Here is a 19,867-nt window from a genome sequence, read left to right as displayed (position 1 = left end):
AATTCACCAAAATGACCAGTTCCGGTTCATGAACAGGTTTGTCTGCCCCTGTCCGTACTGTAGCATCAAACATCACAGCTGTTGTCGGGAAACCGTCCAGCCGGAAAGGTTCCACTTACGCAGGCATACCAGCTGGCAGCAAACACAGTAATATGTCTCAGTTTGTGTTACTTTCTGGAAGTCCAAATCATCAGCCTCTGTACCACAAGTTGAGTCGAGAAGGTGGGCAAGATAGTAACCACCCATGGCCGTACTTCAGGCAATTATACTCAATTGATTTCTTTTTAGACAAACCTTGACATCACCAATTTGTGCAAATCATTCTGTTCCATTGGTCTGTTTCGATAGGATGAGACGATGTAGTATGTAAAGTATACAAGTCCAGAAGATTAAGAATTCCATTACTTTGCATTTTAAATAAGACCACTCCTTTTTATTCATTGAATTGGTTATGACATCTAGGAAGTAGTCAGGTCCATGTTCTCATCCTTTGTCAGTCCTTTTCCAAGGTTGTACTCCAGGAAGTAACAAATTTGTTGCAAGTCCGGTCAATTAAGCTACAAGCGTGAAATTAATTATTGAGTGTTAGAGCACAAGTAGAAACTTTACGAAAAGTTCTCATAGGCTTCAGACTATTCAGTTCATTAGTTCATGCTAGGAAGGGAAAGCCGTATGAGGCCTATATGAAATGCAGCTTGTGCGCGCTGAGTTTGTGCTAAAATATAAATTTCACACTATTGAATACAATCAATTAGTTCTTCATTTATGTCAATTAATGATCGCATCTACATTATGTAAATATGAAAACCCTATTAAAAAAAATTATGACACCCTATGGTCAATTCGCATATTTGTTTTTCAATACTCTTTTCATGTTACAAGTTTATTACACCATTTAGTAATTGTAAGCATCGCAATATTTTAACTTTACAAAGCACAAATTATAATAGCATTTATTTTTATCATCAATATCAGTGCTCACGTTACACATTCTAACATTAGTGTCTATTTTCTTAATACATAAAACGACTTTATACATACACATAAGGAATTTTATGTTATCGTTTGTCTGTTATTGTTCATTTATGCATATAGAAAACATATACCAATAGCTTACAAAACTCATTAGTTTCATCTGTGATTAGGTGTCATTATAAATCTGCATGCTTTTATGAAGCATTATCTAAATCAAACTTCATTTTGTGCATGTGTCCTAATGCATGGTAACTCAACACACATTTGTCATATACTTAAATTATTGTCAGAAATCATTTTTCCAGGGAGAATTCATAGAGATCAGATGAACAATGACATCCAGGTTCCATCATTCTCTAACTATCTATCTTACGTACTGTAGTTGTAGATAGGTCAGAGGTTCCATAGGCAGAGCTTTGTATGGTTCGCTAATAATTTTGGTTCAGTTCGGTGAATCTACATGAAACTTTGCAAGAAAAAGTACATACACCGCTTCTGTCTTGTCCATGTTGACCTTGAGACAGTTGACTTTCACTGAGTTAGCTACTTCGTTCATGCAGGCAGTAATATTTTTCCTTGTGTTTAGGTTTTTTTCCGCGAGGGGGAGAGTATGAGTTGTGTGTCGTCTGCATAGGAAAGGATAATGATGTCATGTGTGCAGATTACATTGGCCATAGAGATTGTGTATGAGTTGAAGAGCGTGGGGTTGAGCGATGAAGCTTGAGGGACTCCATAGATGAGGTTGTGGGCTTCCGAGGAGTAAGGTGCCAGGCTGACAGCTTGAGTTCTATGATTTAAGAAGAACAGATACAATGGAGAGCAGGTCCTATGATGGAAACCTTGTACAGGCGCCTGATGAGGACGGGGTGTAAGACTGTGTCATATGCTGCAGAGAAGTCCAGGAAAATGATGGCTGCAAGTCTGTACTGTTAAGGATCATGAGGATGTCATCTGTGGTAGCTATGAGTGCTGTTTCTGTACTGTGGCTAGGCCTAAACTCAGACTGCGTGGAATTGAGGAGCTGCTGGTTGTTGAGGTGGTTGGTGAGGTGTTGGTTAATTAGATATACCTTTGCGGGGTATGGTAGGAGAGAGATGGTTCTGTAGTTGGAAAGCATTGGTGGGTCAGTGGATGGTTTCTTGAGCACGGGCATGATGATGGCATGTTTCCAGATGCAGGGAATGAGGATAAGTGTTAGTGCTTCACTGATTGGTAGGAGTCCTTTGGTGAAGGCCTGCCGGGGGCAAAGTTCAGATGCAGTCCCCAAGTGGATGGTCTTTATGGTAGCAGTGATTTCAACAGGGGTGACTTCAGGCCACGAGGTCAGAGATCGTTCATCGGCTGTGATGGGAAGTTGAGTTGCAATGGTAATGGATTCTGTTGATTGATGAAGTTGCTGTGTATAGATTTGGTTTTGTTACAGAAGAGTTCCAGAATCTTATTGCACAGGTCTTGTGAGGGGGTGATGTTGCTGGAGGCAGCAGGAGATGTGGGGTTATTTTTGATGATGGCTGCCGTTAGAGCTGGTATTTATGCAATCTAAGGTGTGCGCATGATTTTCCGTATCTGCTGGTGGTAGCATCTTATGTCTAATTTGAGGATGTCTTTACCTGTGGTGTCTTGACTTCTTCTCAATTTGTGCTCAAGTTGCTTGCTGTGGCGTTTCATCAGTCTGTATTCTTCTGTATACCAGGTAGCCTGTGGTCAGGCTCTTGCCTTTGGGCTGGACTCGAGGGGAGCCAAGATGATGGCTTTCAGCAAGTCGCTTGTGTGCTCAGGCTGATGCTCCTCTCCTGAGATGCTTTTCTCTGGTGGATCTCTGTGATGGTGGGGGTGGGTATACTAAAGCTGTCTTGGGGTGGCCTGTCCAGGTCATAGTTGCTGGCTTATCACAAAAAAGAACACATATGAAGGGTGACAACAGATTGTAGTAACAATAAAATCATATGTTGATGGTGTTATGCTCAATTTAGGTATTCCAGTGAGTTCTCAGGTGATTTTAACCAGTAGAAAATGCTGACCCTCTACTGGGATATGACGACCCATGTTTGAGAGAAAACTGTTTTCTCTCAGAGGTTGTGGAAGGTGCCCTAGAAGTTAAAATGAGTGCAGATTTTCTACAAGATCACACTACGTTCATCAGTCATGTGCGGATAAAGCTTGATATTTAGTAAAACATGTACTTCTAACTACAGCAAACGTCGATCAGTCAATTGCTCAGTTTTCTACTGCAGTTTCTCACAATGGACCGCTAGAGTGCTAACATTCTGTATGTATGACAAAAGAATATCGTGTTGGCAGATTCAAAACTGTAAAACGTAAAGCACTTCCTTTAGAAATTTATCAAACAAAGGGATTTGTTTTGTCATAGAAATCATGGTTAGTTGTATAGAAAGCTAAAATAAGAACATATTTTCTATGAGTTCTCAGATATCTTTCACATTCATGTCAGTAAAACATTCTGACATGCAGATTGAAACGTACTTTCAACACCAGCAGAAGTCTGTCAGTTAATTCCATAGAGAGCAACATGAGCAACTGCTGCTTCACCACAGAGTTCCAAGGAACAACTAGAGTGCTAACATTCTGTCTTTATGACAAAAGCGGAGCAGGCCCGAACACTATATGGATGGAATTAAAGCCATATAGCTGAATTCATGGTTAGTGTTCTAGACAGCTAAAATGAGGAAATATGTTCTGTAAGTTCTCATAAATCTTCGTCATCCATGTCAGTTGAACATTCTGAAGTGCAGAGTAAAATATGTATTTCCAATACCACCAGACGTCTGTAAGTTAGCTCCCTAGTGATCAACTTTAGCTTCTCCACAGAGTTCTAATCAACAAGAGTGCTAACATTCAGTATTTATGTCAAACCTGTGGCACAATCGAATACCATCTTGATGTTTTTTATATATATATATTGCCCCAAAAGAAATTTCAAGTATGGAAACACGAGGTTGGATATTTTCAAAGGGGTACGCAAATTGAAACTAAAGAAATTTCACATGCTTAAAAACAATGAAAAATCTGCCCAGATACAAACTGAAGACGTGAGGGAGCAACCACAAACTTCGCCCCTCTTTAATCTAACACCTTCGGATATGCCCATAATACAAGAACTCTAAGAACTGATAAATGAAAATGCACATCAAGAAATTGAAGGCGCCAGGCTACCAACAGAGGAAGAATCGAGTAAGGGTATCAACAATCCACCTAATACTCTTTCAACATTTTTCAAACCAAAATCTACTTTTATACCTATAATGGCAAGATATTCTATAGACATATTCCATGAGCAGATTATAGCTGGCATCAAACGTTTGAATCACAAAGTGAACAAATCCAAAAGAGAAAGAAAAAAAGAATATACAGGAGATTAAATATCATCAATTGATGGCCAAGCTGAAAAATTATCCCGAACTTATCATCAGAAATGCCGATAAGGGTGGCAATTTGGTTATATGGGGGAAAAAAGAATACACAGAAGAAGCTTTAAAGCAGCTATCAGACCGAAATTGTTATGGCAAAAGTGACATATTCACATGAAAAACAAAGTACAATACATACTATAGCCATTTATTAGCATGGAAAAGTGCAGGTCTGTTGACGAGTGAAGAATTCAAATTTCTCAAAAATGACACTCCAACAACACCGGTGATCTATTTCATACCTAAGCTGCATAAGAGTTCCCTCAAACCCCTGGGACGGCCTATCATATCTGCCAGGAATAGTCTAACAGAAAAGACATCTCAATATGTAGATAAGTTTTTACAGGAATATGTCCAAAAGTCTTCCTTCTTACATAAAAGATACGGGGGACTTTCTAACCAAGATTCAAGATTTTAAATGGCAAGATGACTTCCCTTTAATAACTATGGATATCACAGGACTCTACACCAGCATCAACCATATAGATGGGATGCGAGCAATTCAACATTATCTCAGGAAAAGATCAGCCTTGCTTGAACAGCACAGCAAAATGCTTATCAAGATGATAGAATTTTGCTTAAACAATAACATCTTTTTGTTCCAAAACCCCCTATATCAGCGGCTTCGGGCGTGTCAATGGGGGCCAGCTTTTCTCCCAGCTACGCCTGTTTACACATGGGATGGTGGGAGGAGCTGGTCCTACAAACAGTACATGGAAAAATGCTACAAGAACATGTTAAACTGTGGCTGGGATATATAGATGATTTGTTCGTGATATGGCACGGGACCGTGCCAGAAGCACAAATGTTTGTAGAAAGCCTAAATGAAAATGATATTAATCTTGAATTCACAGCATCAATCAGTCCAGAGATGGTAACATTCCTCGATGTATAAGTCTATATTAGGGATCATAAAATCGAAACCAAGGCACACCGAAAACCTACTACTGGGAATTCGGTGTTACATGCAGCCAGTGCCCACCCTCCTCATCTTATACATAGTATCCCTTATGGAGAAATGATAAGATTAAGACGAATTTGCAGTAACAATGAGGACCTAGGACTAGCACAACAAGCCAGTAAGGAAAGATTCCTGCAGAGGGGCTATACAAGAAAATGTGTAGATAATGCTATTATGAAAAGTCAAAAAGTGAGAAGGGAGGATTTACTACATCAAAATAAATCTCAGCCTCCGATTACTACAGTAGATAACAATGAAAGTGAAATATTCAGGATGATAATAGAATTCAGTAATCAACAAAAAACTATTAACAAAATCATCCAAAGAAACTGGCCTATAGTGTTAAATGACCCTATCATTGGCCATCTGTTACCTACCAGACTCGCAATTACTACTAGCAGAGCCCCTTCTATGAAGGAAGAGCTAGTACAAAACAACCCAGTCAATAAAAGTACAGGAACTTGGCTATCCCATAGAAAGGGTTTTTATAAATGTAAATCATGCAAAGCTTGCCAATTTGGATGTACTACAACAACATACAAAACCCCGTTCAGTTCACAGGAATTTGTCATAAGGAAATCATTGACCTGCAAAACAGAATGTGTTGTATATGTTCTTGAATGCCCCTGCAGTCTGAGGTATGTGGGAAGTACTAGACTGCAGGGCCATAAAAGAATATTGCAACACATCAGAGCCATAAGAAACAAAGACCACACATATCCGGTGGCATGCCATTTTGGCGAACAGCACGATTCAGATCCCAAAAAATTAAAATATTTTTTAATCGATGCAATACCAACAAACAAAAGAGGCGGGAATAGAGAGAAAGCGTTGCGCCTGCTGGAAACAAGATATATTCTAGAGCTAGACTCTAAGCACCCTGGGGGGCTCAATATTACGGAGGATTCTATACACTTGCCTATAGGATAATTGAAAATAAAATTATGAGTGTCATTAACATCTTAGAATTTAAACAGTCAATTTTGACCATCTTCGACCCTATTAATAGAGTGCAAGCTGCCAGACTATTAGATGAACCAGTTAGAATAAGAAATTGGTCGTACAAAAAATTCATGATTAGTTTTTTTAGCTTTGTTATGTTTTATAAATACTGAGGTGAATTTTAACACTTGCACTTTAATTTAGGAGTAAAGCACTTTCACACTTTACACGCAGTAAAATTTATCATGGATAGCAAACAGACTTAATCAAAAACATCTATATAGGTTTTATAAAGAAATTGGACAGTATTATCCAAAATAAACCCTGATTTCAACATGGTGACTTGCTCAATTTGCACAGAATCTATTTTTAAATACAAATTTACATTTTGGATTTTTATAACAGATTTTAGCAGGCCCTATATCAATAGAATTATTATCAAGGCAGCTATCCTGTTATGAGGGTAGCTTCATTATTAAGAAGTGGTATTTAAACCATGATGCAAACCTATAGCTATGTTAAATACAACAACACAGCGTATTACAAAATGGGCACAATACAAAATCAAGTACTGTTATCAAGCTTGAATTTGCACATATGATATTTATCAAAAGGACAATTTTAAGCAGTATTTGTATGTATTTATTTATTTATATATGTATATAGCTCTCTATTCAGATGTTTTATGTATTTATATATTTATCTGTGTTGAAATGGGTTTTGCATTGTGGAAACTGTCTGACCTCAATCATGAGATATATTTATAGTTAAGACAACAATACAATGACTAAAGCCTACTAATAATCACCTTTCTATCAATTTAAGGAAACTATAATCCAAAGGTGAAATAACAATGGTGATTACATGCAGTAAAACAGTCTTTTGTTTATGTGTATGAAAGTAACTGACTTTTATATATAACACCTGTCACTTTAAAAGAAAGCGAAAAAATGGGGAAAAAACGGCATAAAAATATGTGGTAACTGGTTGTGCGTGTCATGTGATGTGATGTGATGTAAAGCCGCTCATGTATAAAAATAAAATGAGTTAAAGTACATAAGGTACAGTGGAGAAATAGGATTTACACATTTTTTATTTCTATTTATTGTGATTGTATTTCTAATCCTACAGATTCCATTTTCTAATTGCTCTGCACCATGCAGGCCTGGCCAATACAAACAACATTCATCCCCCAGCTGTTGCTATATATGCACACTTTGCCCAGAAGGATACTACTCTAATGCCTCTGGTAAGTATTGTGATAGAACAATACATTTTGGTATTATTATCATTTTGGTGGCCAACCTTTCCCCTAGATAATTGTGGTGAATGCAGTGGCTATTTTCTATAAAGAACATTTCTGTATTAAGTCATGTATGTTTCACTGGTAAAAACATGTTGCAATCTACGCTTTGTTAACCCAGTAGATATAATCCAGACTTGTCATGTGAGAACTTGCCTCAAGTGAGCTCTGGGTCACCCTAACATTGAGATACTGCACAGTTCAGGATAGTCATGGAACTTTAGGCATTTTCTGTGTAGGTCCCAGCCAGTTACAAGTATAGAATAAACACTCTATAATTTTGTGAAAATAATTTTCACTTTTTAGTTATATGGATGAAGCATAGGAGGGTGAGGACCTGAACTAGAAGACATACACAAATCAGGTCCATTAGGAGAGACCAATGTCTTTGAAAACGGTTTTAAAGCGATTGGCCATTAGATTAAATGCTCCTCATAAATGTAGTTTTTTTACTTAGCAAGAGCCAGGTGTACAGAGAAATTTATTGGTTACAGAGCAAACCCGCAGTTTGCTAAATCACATAGTTTGTGACTTCTAAATGTCTTGTGCAAAAATACTAAACATATTTTAGCATTCAGTAACTAGTTACCAAACCATAAAATGGGTTTAGAAATGTATTAAAAATCACAATTTGGAAGGGGCTTGTTTAGCACATTTCTTCAATATTCCAATTCACCATTGTGTATATTGATGGTCTGTAAGGACAATTTCAGTCGCAAATCATTTGTAGGTTACCTTTTCATCAACGCATGTGGTATACCATTTGCAAGGAGAAAGGGGTCCCTGTGGGACCTCTTTCACTTTGTGAATAAAAAACATTTTATTTTGGAGTGGGCAGTGGTCGAGGGCAAAAAGTATTTGTTCTGTTCTTTTAATGCAGACTTGTTTCCTTTAAGGAAAATTGATTGCTTTTAAAAACAAATGTACTTTATTTAAAAGAAATCACAGATATGGTGGTCTGTTGACCGCAATAGGCCACCCTCTGTGTGATGGTATCCAGCCAGTGTGCGTCACAATTTGTGACCATCTAATGAATATTGAATATCAGTAAAGATTGGCAAATTGTGACCCTCTTCGAATGGTGAGTTTGCAAACCAACCCATTAGTACATAGTATGGGTCACTAAATATGATTTGATGCCCAAAAAGTAAGTGCGCAATTTCCCATTGCTTTCTGCAAATGAAATCTTAATAGATCTGGCACAAAGTGTATAGTGCTGACGTTTTTAACTTCTCACTTTTTGATTTTCTAATGTACTTCTTCATTACACATTTTCTATTTGCCCCTGCTGTTCCCTATTCCTTTCACCTATTGTTATTGTCTTTGGTTATTTCTCTTTTTTTTGCTACGGGGCAACCACAGCACCGCATTTTTCCCCACTTCCCATTTTTTTTAATTCCTTTTGGCCCCGCTCCTAATGTCTCCTTTGGGTTTGTCATCTTTTCTTTTGCCCTGTTTTCTTAAAGATTTAACTTGAAAATGCATGCAAATTCTCAGGAAACATATGATATGTACATAAATGTATGACATTTGTGTGGATATGCCTTGTGCCAAAAGAAACCAGAACAAGGGTTCCGGATGCTAAGCGTGCATTCCTGACCTAAGCCTGCTCTATATTCTGGTAAATATGTTCAATGCCTTATGTTAATCAAGGGAAATGGGATGATCTAATAAAAAAACATCCATACACATCAGCACTTTGCTAAACAATACATTTTTAAACAATATTTGAAAAGAGAACGAAGATTTCTTCCAGGAATCAGTTTTACTTTGTTTCCAAAAATCGATCATAAATGTTATGTATTCACATTCATGGCATCCAAAGACAAATTTTAGGTTTCAAATTTTCTTCTTCAAAAATGCCCAATGCATTTTGGCCCAAACAGACCCTTCTGCAGGGGTCACTATTGATCAAAGAAAACACGCAATGTTCAATAAGAGGGCTGAACTTGTCTTATTGTTGGTCTAGTACATTCTATGACTCATCAAGTGAAAAAAGTGAAACATGAATAAAGCAGAATCTGATGTAGACATAGGCATAAAAATGAAGAGCTGGTTAATCAATTAGAACCAATTGAAAAAGGTGATCAATTAAAGAACTATATCTCCCATCATGTACCTGACGGACACCCAGTGAAACCAGTGCCTGCGGATCATCATAGCCATAACCTGCGTTACAGAAATACCCGTACTATCCATGCAATGAGTGAGAGTTTAATTGTGGAATTTTTAGTACCTCAGAAATGACAACCTCTGGTTTTCTGCACAAAGCAGTGTTGTAAAAAAGATTTCAAGCTCTAAATATGAAGGAAAGAGTAAGGGTAAGTCAGCTACTAACTGTAACCATTAATTTTGAGAGTGAGTTCCATGCTTGACTTACCGCAGACTCAGAAGAGGTGTTCAAAATTCCGACCTCACACTGTGCACCAAGTTCAACTAACTCACTCTGGGGCATATTTTCAAGGCGGCAATAGAAAATTATCGCCGCTTTTTTGGCCGTTTTCGGCAGAAAAGCGGCGATAATTTTATCGCCTAATTAGCAAGGTCACGCTAACGCATGAAACCTTCCATTAGTGCACGAATTCTTAACGCCCAGCTTTGCATCTCTAATGAGATGCAAAGTGGGCGTTCCTGACCTGACAGGAGAAATGCCGCTAAGCAACATTTCTCCTATCATCAAGCCCCACGCTATGAAGCATAGCAGCAAGAAAAGTAGCGATAACCCCAGTTATCGCTACTTTCCTTACGCCTGCTTCAGGACTGACTTATGCACGATCGCGATAAAAAGGGTGCATTAATGTCAGAGGGCAAGAAACCGACTACACAGTATTATTCAGTATAGCGTATTTATAGAAAAACAATAGGAATATATGTACACTTCTTTTCAATCAAAAGCGCAACAGTTTGTGCATTGTGTCCCCAAGTGAAAAATGGAAAAGGTGAATATATAAAGTGAATGATTATGAACACGGTTTCCATGAATTCTGAGAAATGGCCATAGAGATATACTATTTTATTTGTGATATGTGCCGCCTTGGTGAAAGTGATGTGCCACAGTGAAAAGGTGAAACTGAAAACTCCCATGAGAACCCGGCCGGGTTCTTGATGTGAGGCAAGGCAGGCACTTCAGGATATGTTAAAGCCTGCTGGCTCGTTGATGGATATGCTACAGCCATAGCGGTGTAATGAGTCCTTAGAGAGTGCAGTGATAGCGCACTTGAATTTCCAGAGTATTATATGACCGGACGGATCTCCGTGTAGACTGCTGAAGGCGCGTGAGTCAGCTGCAGTCCAACATCTTGATTATGCTCTTGGTGCGATGACCCATATAATATCAAGGCTAAGTTTGTGGGGCCCTATCAACAAGCTAACGCCACATTTTGTGAGATTATCGCTGGGTTTCCAGCGATAATCTCACTTTAGGCAGTTAGCGCTAGGATTTTTAACGCTTTTGAGTTAAGCGTTGTTAATAGCACGCTATCTCAGCGATAAAAATCCACGTTAGCCGGCAATAATTATCCTAGCGCTAAGTGCGCTTAGCGATAATTATCGCCGGTTGTTGCTGATATGCCCCTAAGAGTTTTCAAACTGAAAATATAGCGTGTAGTTTCCTCCAAGGACAAAGTGCCAGTGTTAAAGGTAAACTCGCTTTTTGACCACCCAGACGCAAGCGGCGCATCTTAAGAGCGGATGGATCAAATCGCTTACCCGTTTGGGAAAAGTGCTAATTCGAAAAAAATGCCGGTGTGGAAAAACTTGAGACCAGGCGGTGAAAGCAATCAGAGGTGCTGAATTGGGCTAGTGCTTGATTTAAATAATGCTGGTGCTCGAAATCATGCAACTAAAAAGAGTGAAAACAGGCTACTATAAGGAGTATGCATGAATACTGAAAAGGGGCCTGAAGAAATAGGGCATGAAGAACTACATCGACAGCATAAGCAGTGGCCTATTTGACAACAATGTCTTCACACTAGTAAAACTGTGTTGCATAACCGATTTTGATGTTTCTACAATGAATCACAACTAGTAAAACGCTTGTAACAGAGCAACACTGTGTAATTCAGCATATGCCACAATCAGAAAAAACTTAAAGCTCGAATTTTCCGATGACCAAATAAGTTGAAGGATTCCTCTTAGACAATAATGTGTAGAACAAAATATTAAGAAGAGGACATCGATAATAAATGCGTTGTGTAACGTACTCAGGTGATAGAAATAGCATTTTTGAATCTGAGAAACTGGTGTAAGCGGCTGGAGACTCGCAATTCCTAAAAAGGTGACAGATGTACAAAAATGTCTACTGGTCACCGCAAGTAAAAATGCGAAATCAATTGTTAAGTAAAAGAAATAGAGGTCAAGAGGGATACTTATCATTCTTTGTTTACAGTGTCTTTCTCCCCCTGATCCCTGACCTAAAATAGTACTTCTAAGGGGGTACCTTTCCCTAACTGGTGAAAGCATGGTACTTCATGTTTACATATGCTCTTCTTATGATCCTGTTGAGATTGTGAAATCGTATGGAAAGAGTTTAGAAGATCTAGCTAGATTGAAATGAATTCCTGGCATGTTAAACAGAATTCATCTGGAACAAAGAGATGAAAAAGGAAGAGAAAATGGAAAATAGGGATCTGTTGATGTATAGAGAGGTAAAAGGGATTATTTAGGGGCATATTATCAAGACAGGCAATAATATTATTGCCGCTTTAGCGGCAGAAAACTGCCGCTAAAACGGCGATAATGGGCTTGATAATATGCTCTATGGAATTCCAATTGAAGCTCAGGTTAGATGTCCTTCACATCTAACATGGGCTTCAATTGGAATTCCATAGGCCATATTATCAAGCCCATTATCGCCGCTTTAGCGGCAGTTTTCTGCAGCTAAAGCGGCGATAATTTTATAGCCTGTCTTGATAATATGCCCCATAGTGAGGTGTACAGAAATTATCTCCCAGTTTAGCACTCCTGGCATGAGGTGATGATTGGTCATAAGTAGCATGTCAGTTCCAGTTTATCATTAAGGGCCTTTGGCGCAAGAGTTTCCATATATTTGATCCAATGTACCTCTCTTTTTGATAGATATTTGGTGTGTCTCTGCTATGTTTCTCAGAAACATTTTTTAGGGCGGAAAAAACGAAGTTGAGCTATATTGTGTCATCTTTCATGCCAGTGTGTCGCCAGCGGAGAATTGGAGTTATTCACACATATCGTACTCTTATGTTCAGTGATCCAAATGTTGACCTTGTGCTCCATATTTCCCGCATAATGTAATCCACAAGGGCACTTGATGACATAAACCACGCATTGAGTATTGCAGTCAGAAGTGTGTCTCAATAGGATGGATTTCCCTGTCCTTGGATGTGATACACTGGCTCCCCCCATGACATTATTGTATAAGTGCAGTTGTGGCACTTCATCATCCCCTTATAGACTGCAGTAGGTGATTTTGTGAGTGGAGACAGGATCTCTCTTAGATTTCTCGTCCTAGTATATACAAACAGTTGAAGTCTGATTTTTTTTGTAGGAGTTCCCACCTCTATCAAATGATTTTCTTGATGTATGTTGATTTTGCGGAAAAGGTTGAAATGAAAACCTCTCTTCTTGCCATGTCTTTTTGTTGTTTTTCCAAGAGTCTTGCCCTATGCAAGTCTCCGGCTTGTTTCACTGCTGCATCCACAATCTTCAGTGGGTATCCACGTTGTAGAAACTTCTTCTTGTAGAGCTGGATTGTAACCAGATAATCATCCGGATTAGACGTAATGCATTTGATGCGCAAAAATATGCCTTGTGCATCATGTATCCCATTGTTGGAGTGTGGTGATCTGTGCACAGTCCAGTCAATGGGGATACATGCTGCCTAAAGACTTACCTACATTCCAGCACCCACAGGTACGTAGTCTTTAGGGTTCAGTATAGAGGGGACCTGGAGAAAGGTATCCACACCAGAGGCTGTGGGGAGAAGTTGATCTGGATGAGTAAGCACCCCAAATCCATTGTTTCCGACAGCTCGATGCAGGCAGTCAGACCACCATGGTTGGGTCGTCGAAAACCCACATAGTAATCGAACGGCAGTCGGAGATCTCTGCACTGCCCTATGGATGCTGTTTGTCTCCGACCACTATCTCAGCAGTTGGAGAAAGGCTGTCGGAGTCGGCATTCTTTCATCGGTTGGTCAGAGTACAGGATGCGTGCATCGTAATCCAGGGGTTGGACTGACGACTTCTGAGGAGACTGCAGTCGTTGCATGGCCTCCAACAGGCCCGCTGACGTCGGTCCAATCAGCATCGTAATCAGGCCCTTAATTCTTTATCCGCCTGTATGAATTCTACATAGAAAGCAATCCTTATTGGCTACTTTTCCCACCAGTAGGAAAAAAGCCATTAGGACTGGGGTTAATGTGATAAACAGCATTTGTGCGTGCAGCAATGTAAACAGTATTTGTGAGTGCCTCTGTGTTCATACTTTGGCACATTAAAGTTCTGGCTTGCCTATACTTTTCCTTCTACTCTCAATGTTCTCCATACTTTACTGCTTTTCCAATCAATTCATACCGAGTTTTACTTTTTTGACTCAAGTTCTTGACAATTTAAAAGTGACACTTTAGAAGGAACAATCTGAGAACTAAAAATTTTGAAACTTTCAGGTGTTGCATTCACTTGGGAATGACATTGGGAAGGACATATCAACTGTAAGTGCAAATGCCAAGTACAGTGCATACATGGACATTAGTGCTCATCACTGCAACTCTAAGTTGGAGTTCATAGGGGCTGACTCTTTGAAACATAACGGTGTATACATTGAAGGTGCAGAACAATTGAAATGTTTGGAGAAAATTAATATATTTCTTCAATGTAGCGAGCTACATTGTTTCAATTTAGAAATGAAAAAAGTAAATAAGGAGAGTGAAAAATAAATGTGAAGTTCCCATTTTTGGGGCCTGACTCACATCAAAAGTCAGACCTCTGTTTGTGTGGTATTACTCCAATGTTTTGAGAAATTTCAGACTGTCTTGGAATTGACAAAGATATCCATGGAGTACTTCTAGGAAGATGCAACTGGTGTATCTTCTCAGGAGTACTCATGTGAGTAAATATGCATTTGCAAATGTAGTATGTTTTTATATAAGAATGCACAAATGTAGCTCAGTGAATTGCCACTCAATAACCTTTTTGCTTTTCAGTAGAAACAATATGTTTCTCCATGCAGAGCCCCTTCCAGAGTAATCCACTAATTATACATATTGTATCTCCCCCCCCCCTGAAAACCGATTTACTCATGCCATACATCTGACTTGGTTTTCAGAGTGGGGCATGCCAGCAAAAGTTTGTAAAGGCCACAACCTTACATGCTTGTTAATATTTAACACATTTTGCAAGTGTCCTCACACTATCTGGTAAGCCAGCATCATGGAGCCAATAATGGCTTTGGAGGAACAAATCAGGAGGATTGGGATATGCTGTTTCCATTCTTAGTATTTGACTATTGTCGGTTTCAGACTTTCAGATTCTCTGTTTAGGAACCCAGTCATATGAACTTCTTTGAAATGGGTGGGATAAACCTCTCAAGAAAGGAACACAGGATACAGTTGAGTATGTGTTCGGACTCAGAGCCAAGGAAGAAGAAGAAGAAGAAGAAAAGTGAGGAGTGATGTGACATTCCCTGTGGATTTTTTGCCACCCCACTAGAATCACTTTAGTGTTTTGCATGTCAACTGCATACAATTTCACTTTCACAGGTTAGACATCACAATGTCTATCGTGGTGAAGAAGAGAAGGCAAACAAGCTCTTCCATGACTTTCTGTCACATATTGAAAATTATGTCTCAGTAGCAAGAGTGGGAGGAGTTGTACTCTCGGCCACCCTGACAGAAGGATCATAGTGCGACTATCTCTAGATACTGGGTCACTCTTCAACCATGTTCTTAATGACACCTGGGCTCACCAACTGGTGCACCCATGACACAGACACAATTGTGAGCATGGGGTCCCACTACTAGCCATGTTGAGCAGAACAATTAACTCTTACGCTCTAACATTCATGACCATGTTCACTGAAAGTTTAAACATACCCTTATTTTATAGCTGCAGATTGTTAAATTGAACTTCTGTTCAACTTATTAACAATGAGGACTGCCAGGTAATTTTCCATCCAAGTAATATCAAAGACCATATCACATTGACTGAGAATCATGGGCTGGCCCCTATCTGGAGGGGTGGCTTTTGCAAAATGATGCTATGTGCCTGTGTTACAAACATATTGTTCTCTCTGTAACATCCATTTAACTAACAAATATTGCTCTCTGATCTGCATTTTCTAATCTGCTGATTTTACAATTTGCTACAGGCGCTAAAGAAAACGTAAGCAGAAACACAGATATGTTTTCCTCCTCAGCTCTGTTTACTTACCTCATCTTAGTAATTGGATAACCCTGAATAAGTAGGTAATTACACATCTATCCATAATGGTTATACACCCATATTGGGCACCCCCCCTAGTTTACCAGGGGTGTTGTTTAACACAGTGACGGATAGTCTAGTGACCTCAAAGCTAGTACATAAAGAAAGAAAGCACCCAGGTGCAGCCTAACAGTACAGCATGATCTATTTCCTTTAGTGATCTTGGATATAGTGTATGATTTATCACAAACTAAAACTGCTAGCAAAGTGCCATATTTATCAATATTTCATGCAATGCAGCAAGACAACCTGCTGAGCTGAGTGAAAGGGCGAGGGCAGAAATACACCATATTTACCAAAATGTGGTGCGTTCCTGCTCTCTACCTGCGCTGGTGAACAATCTGCTGCCTAGCATCAATGCAAGCACCCTTGTGCCATGGTGCATGGGTGCCTATGTTGAAGGCAGGTTTTAATTTGTGCAAGAAGGTACACCTTTCTGCACAAAAACAATTCTTAGAGGCCTTTTTTCTCTTTCTAAGTGTGATGCAGAATGCAGCGCAATTGGAACAAAGGAACAACCAGGAGAAATGAAGACATTTTTGCTCCTTACGCATCCCCTGTGAAGCCGTAGTATTTTGACGCCTCCCCAGGTTTACTAATCTTGGGAAATCTAGGAAGGAGCCAAAATCCAAGGTTGGTTGCATGCCACTTCCCATGCTCCACCTATGGAACCTCTTCACAGGGCATAGTGACACAAGGCAGCAACTTGTTCTGCCTTGTGTTACTCCAGATTTTCCAAGCTACGCAGGGCCATGAAGGGTGGCCTTGCGTTGATTTGTAAATCTGACTTTAGTATTGATCTGCCCTTGCAACAACATGTGTGACACAAGGGCACCACAATATATTGATAAATCTCGCCCCACAGGTAGTTGTAGAGTGAAGCACAAAGTATTTGCTTTTCCACAGGATTATATTTTTATTTTCTTGTTGGGATTTTCTGAAAGATACAACTATAGGTATGCACTGCTGACAAAAATGCACATATGCTTCAGAAGGAAATAAGGAGCTTCAACTAGCTATGAAAAGTGATACCTCAATATGAGTTTTGGAAATGTTAAAGTTAGAATTTTCAGATCATATGGCTTTTGACTTAGTCCTTTACTATTTGCTTAATGTGTCTTCGCAGCTCTTATACATCAACTTAAGAAAGTAGAAAACATCCATGCCTTCAATATAGACAATTGCATAGTTTAAAAGAGTAAAAAATATTGTATATAATTTTTCACACATTTTTGTTTTTGTCACAGATCAGAATGAATGCTCAAAATGCCCAGAAGATAAATGGTCCAATAATGGCAGCTCTGAATGTGAAAATAAATCAATTGAGTTCCTCCACTGGAACAATCCCTTTTCCATTGTGTTGATATGTATTGCTGCATTTGGATTCCTTACTGTGTTGGTGATACAGGCCATTTTTCTGAAACACCGGGACACACCAGCGGTCAAAGCTGCAGGTGGAGCCTACTCGGTTGTGATGTCTTTCTCGCTTCTTACAAGCTTCCTGAGCACAGGGTTCTTCATTGGCGAGCCTACTGATATCACTTGCCAGATCCGACAGACTATGTATGGTATCAGTTTTACCCTTTGTGTTTCATGTGTTCTAGTAAAATCCCTCCGCATTGTCCTTGCATTCAAATTAAGTAAAATGGACAAACCCAGCCACAAAATCACTTACCAGCCAGCAGTGGTCATCATTGTTGCAACAACCATCCAGATTTTGATTTGTGCAATGTGGCTCATATTCAAACCTGCGTCACGTAACACTATCTCCTCAACACCTCAGACCACATTACTGCAGTGCACTGAGGGCTCATATGTGGCCTTTGGGATCATGCTTGGGTACATTGGGCTCCTGGCTTTGCTTTGTTTTGTCGTGGCTTTCAAAGGCCGGCACCTGCCAGGCAAGTACAAGGAGGCCCGCTTCATCACTTTCAGCATGCTCATCTACCTGTTTGTGTGGATTGCTTTCATCCCAATCTATATTTCCACAGTTGGAATGTATCTCCCCGCAGTCCAGGTGGTTGCAATTTTGGCTTCAAACTATGGAATTATTTCATGTCACCTCTTGCCCACATGCTATGTCATATTTTTTAGAAAATCCATTAATAATCAATCCTGCTACATGCACAGTGTCCGTATATTTCACAGAACAAGGAGGCCGATCTTTTCCCACTTGAAGGGTGCTTGTGATCCAAAGACTCATTCTCATAATGTCAGACCAACAATCCAGCCTTTTTCACAGTCCAGAAACGTGTGTGTTAGCGTGATTCCAACAATGAGAAGAAGGCGGAAAAGCTGCTAGAAGTCAACTACATTACAGACTATTCTCTACATCTTGCTGTTATTCACAATCTCTGCTTCTCTTACACTCAGGAGTTTATACATGTGGGGCTTTACCATGCAAAATATATATTTATAAATGTTACACAGTGGCGGTAACCTCGGTGTTAGTATTTTTTTTGTAGTGTTTTGTTTTGTTTGCTAATCACTTTGGCATGTTTGATGATACCTTCCTGGAAAGTTCATCTACCTCAGCTCCTTCCTGGAAAGTTCAGGGGTGATTCATCAAGTGGCACCCTAGAAAAAGGGGTGTCCCAAAACGTAATATCCCCATGCAATTTTCTATAGGAAAATTAAACAGCAAAAATGGCTAGCAGGAATTACTCCAAATTTGGCAGGAAGCTAGATCTCTGTCCAGAAAGTGTGCTTTTTGTGATATAGTGTAGGTACGCTCAGTAGTTTATGAGAAATTACTGTTAAAAAACTTTGTGCGTCTGAATGGCTGGGTTCATGGGAGGTTCACGAGAGTCTTGCGATCACGCAACTTAAAATAATAGAATAAGTGATCTGATTGGCTGAGGGAGTTTTTGTTCCCATCAGTTGCCTCGCTCCCACAAAGATTAAATGAACCCATTAACTTCCATTGGAGCTCACACTCTGATTGGCTGACTGCAACATAAAGAGAAGTGTTGCAGCTGCCATTTCAGGACACAGAGATTTGGTCCCCCTGTCCTGAAGATTAAAAAAATGCTATGTTTTAAGCAAGTGGCAGGCCAGGGGGTATCTTGACCTGCTGGACCTTATGGGTAGGTGCCAGATGGCAGGGGTGTTAGTTATAGTTACTTGAAATAACTATTGAATTGCAGTGTTTTTAAAAAAAAGTTTAAATGTTTCCTTTAAGCTGACATTTTTACCTAACTGTAGCTTCACTTTAACCATTGCTTTTTTAGTCACTTTCTCTTTTTTTTTCTTTTTTAAAGCAAAGTAAGATATTATTACTACACTTAACTATAATGTCATTTTAACCTTTGTTTTTGTGAGTGAAATTATATATTACCTACTGGCGGTCGCCAGAAGGTAGTTATAGTTAGGACCAAGTTTCCATGGGAAGAGCATTTTTTGTTTTGCTTATAACTTTGGCGTCATTTGATGAATCTTCATGAAATTTTCCAAACTAATTATTTGTTCATATCAGCTCCTATGTTAAAAGTTTGGGGGTGATTCGTCAAGGGAGGGCTGAGAAAAAAGGGGGGTCCCAAAACGTGTTTTCTCCATGTTAATTTCCATAGGAAACTTTGGACAAGGCTACAGGTTGAACGTGTGAACGGAATTACCCCAAATTTGGCAGGGAGAAGGGTCTTGGTGCAGAAAGTACGCTTTTGTTTATTTGGTGTAAATCCGTTCAGTAGTTTTTAAGAGATATCGAAATTTACAGATATCGCTATTTGGGAATTCTGCCATCTGATTGGCTGAGGCGTTACAAGCACGAGCTTGCTGTTTATTGGTTGGGAGCGCTGCGAGCGGT

The 19,867-nt window shown here is 39.4% G+C and overlaps 1 protein-coding gene across 2 annotated transcripts in view; it reads left to right on the top strand.

The window, feature by feature from the left end:
- LOC146817843 (G protein-coupled receptor family C group 6 member A-like) overlaps nt 1-18,501 on the top strand; it is a 77,185-nt gene extending 58,684 nt beyond the window's left edge. For both annotated transcript variants that reach the window (XM_085609253.1, XM_085609252.1), the window contains 2 exons: nt 7,438-7,555; nt 17,310-18,501. In XM_085609253.1, coding sequence (XP_085465379.1) covers nt 7,438-7,555; nt 17,310-18,364 — 1,173 coding nt within the window. In that variant the 3' untranslated portion in view covers nt 18,365-18,501. The remainder of the gene's footprint in view (nt 1-7,437; nt 7,556-17,309) is intronic.
- The last annotated feature ends 1,366 nt before the right edge of the window (nt 18,502-19,867 follow it).

This window comes from Triturus cristatus, chromosome 6 (assembly GCF_964204655.1).
Source record: "Triturus cristatus chromosome 6, aTriCri1.1, whole genome shotgun sequence".
Classification (NCBI taxonomy): domain Eukaryota; kingdom Metazoa; phylum Chordata; class Amphibia; order Caudata; family Salamandridae; genus Triturus; species Triturus cristatus.
The sequence above is the reverse complement of the archived record's forward strand: the minus strand, read 5'-3'. Positions and strand labels throughout refer to the sequence as shown.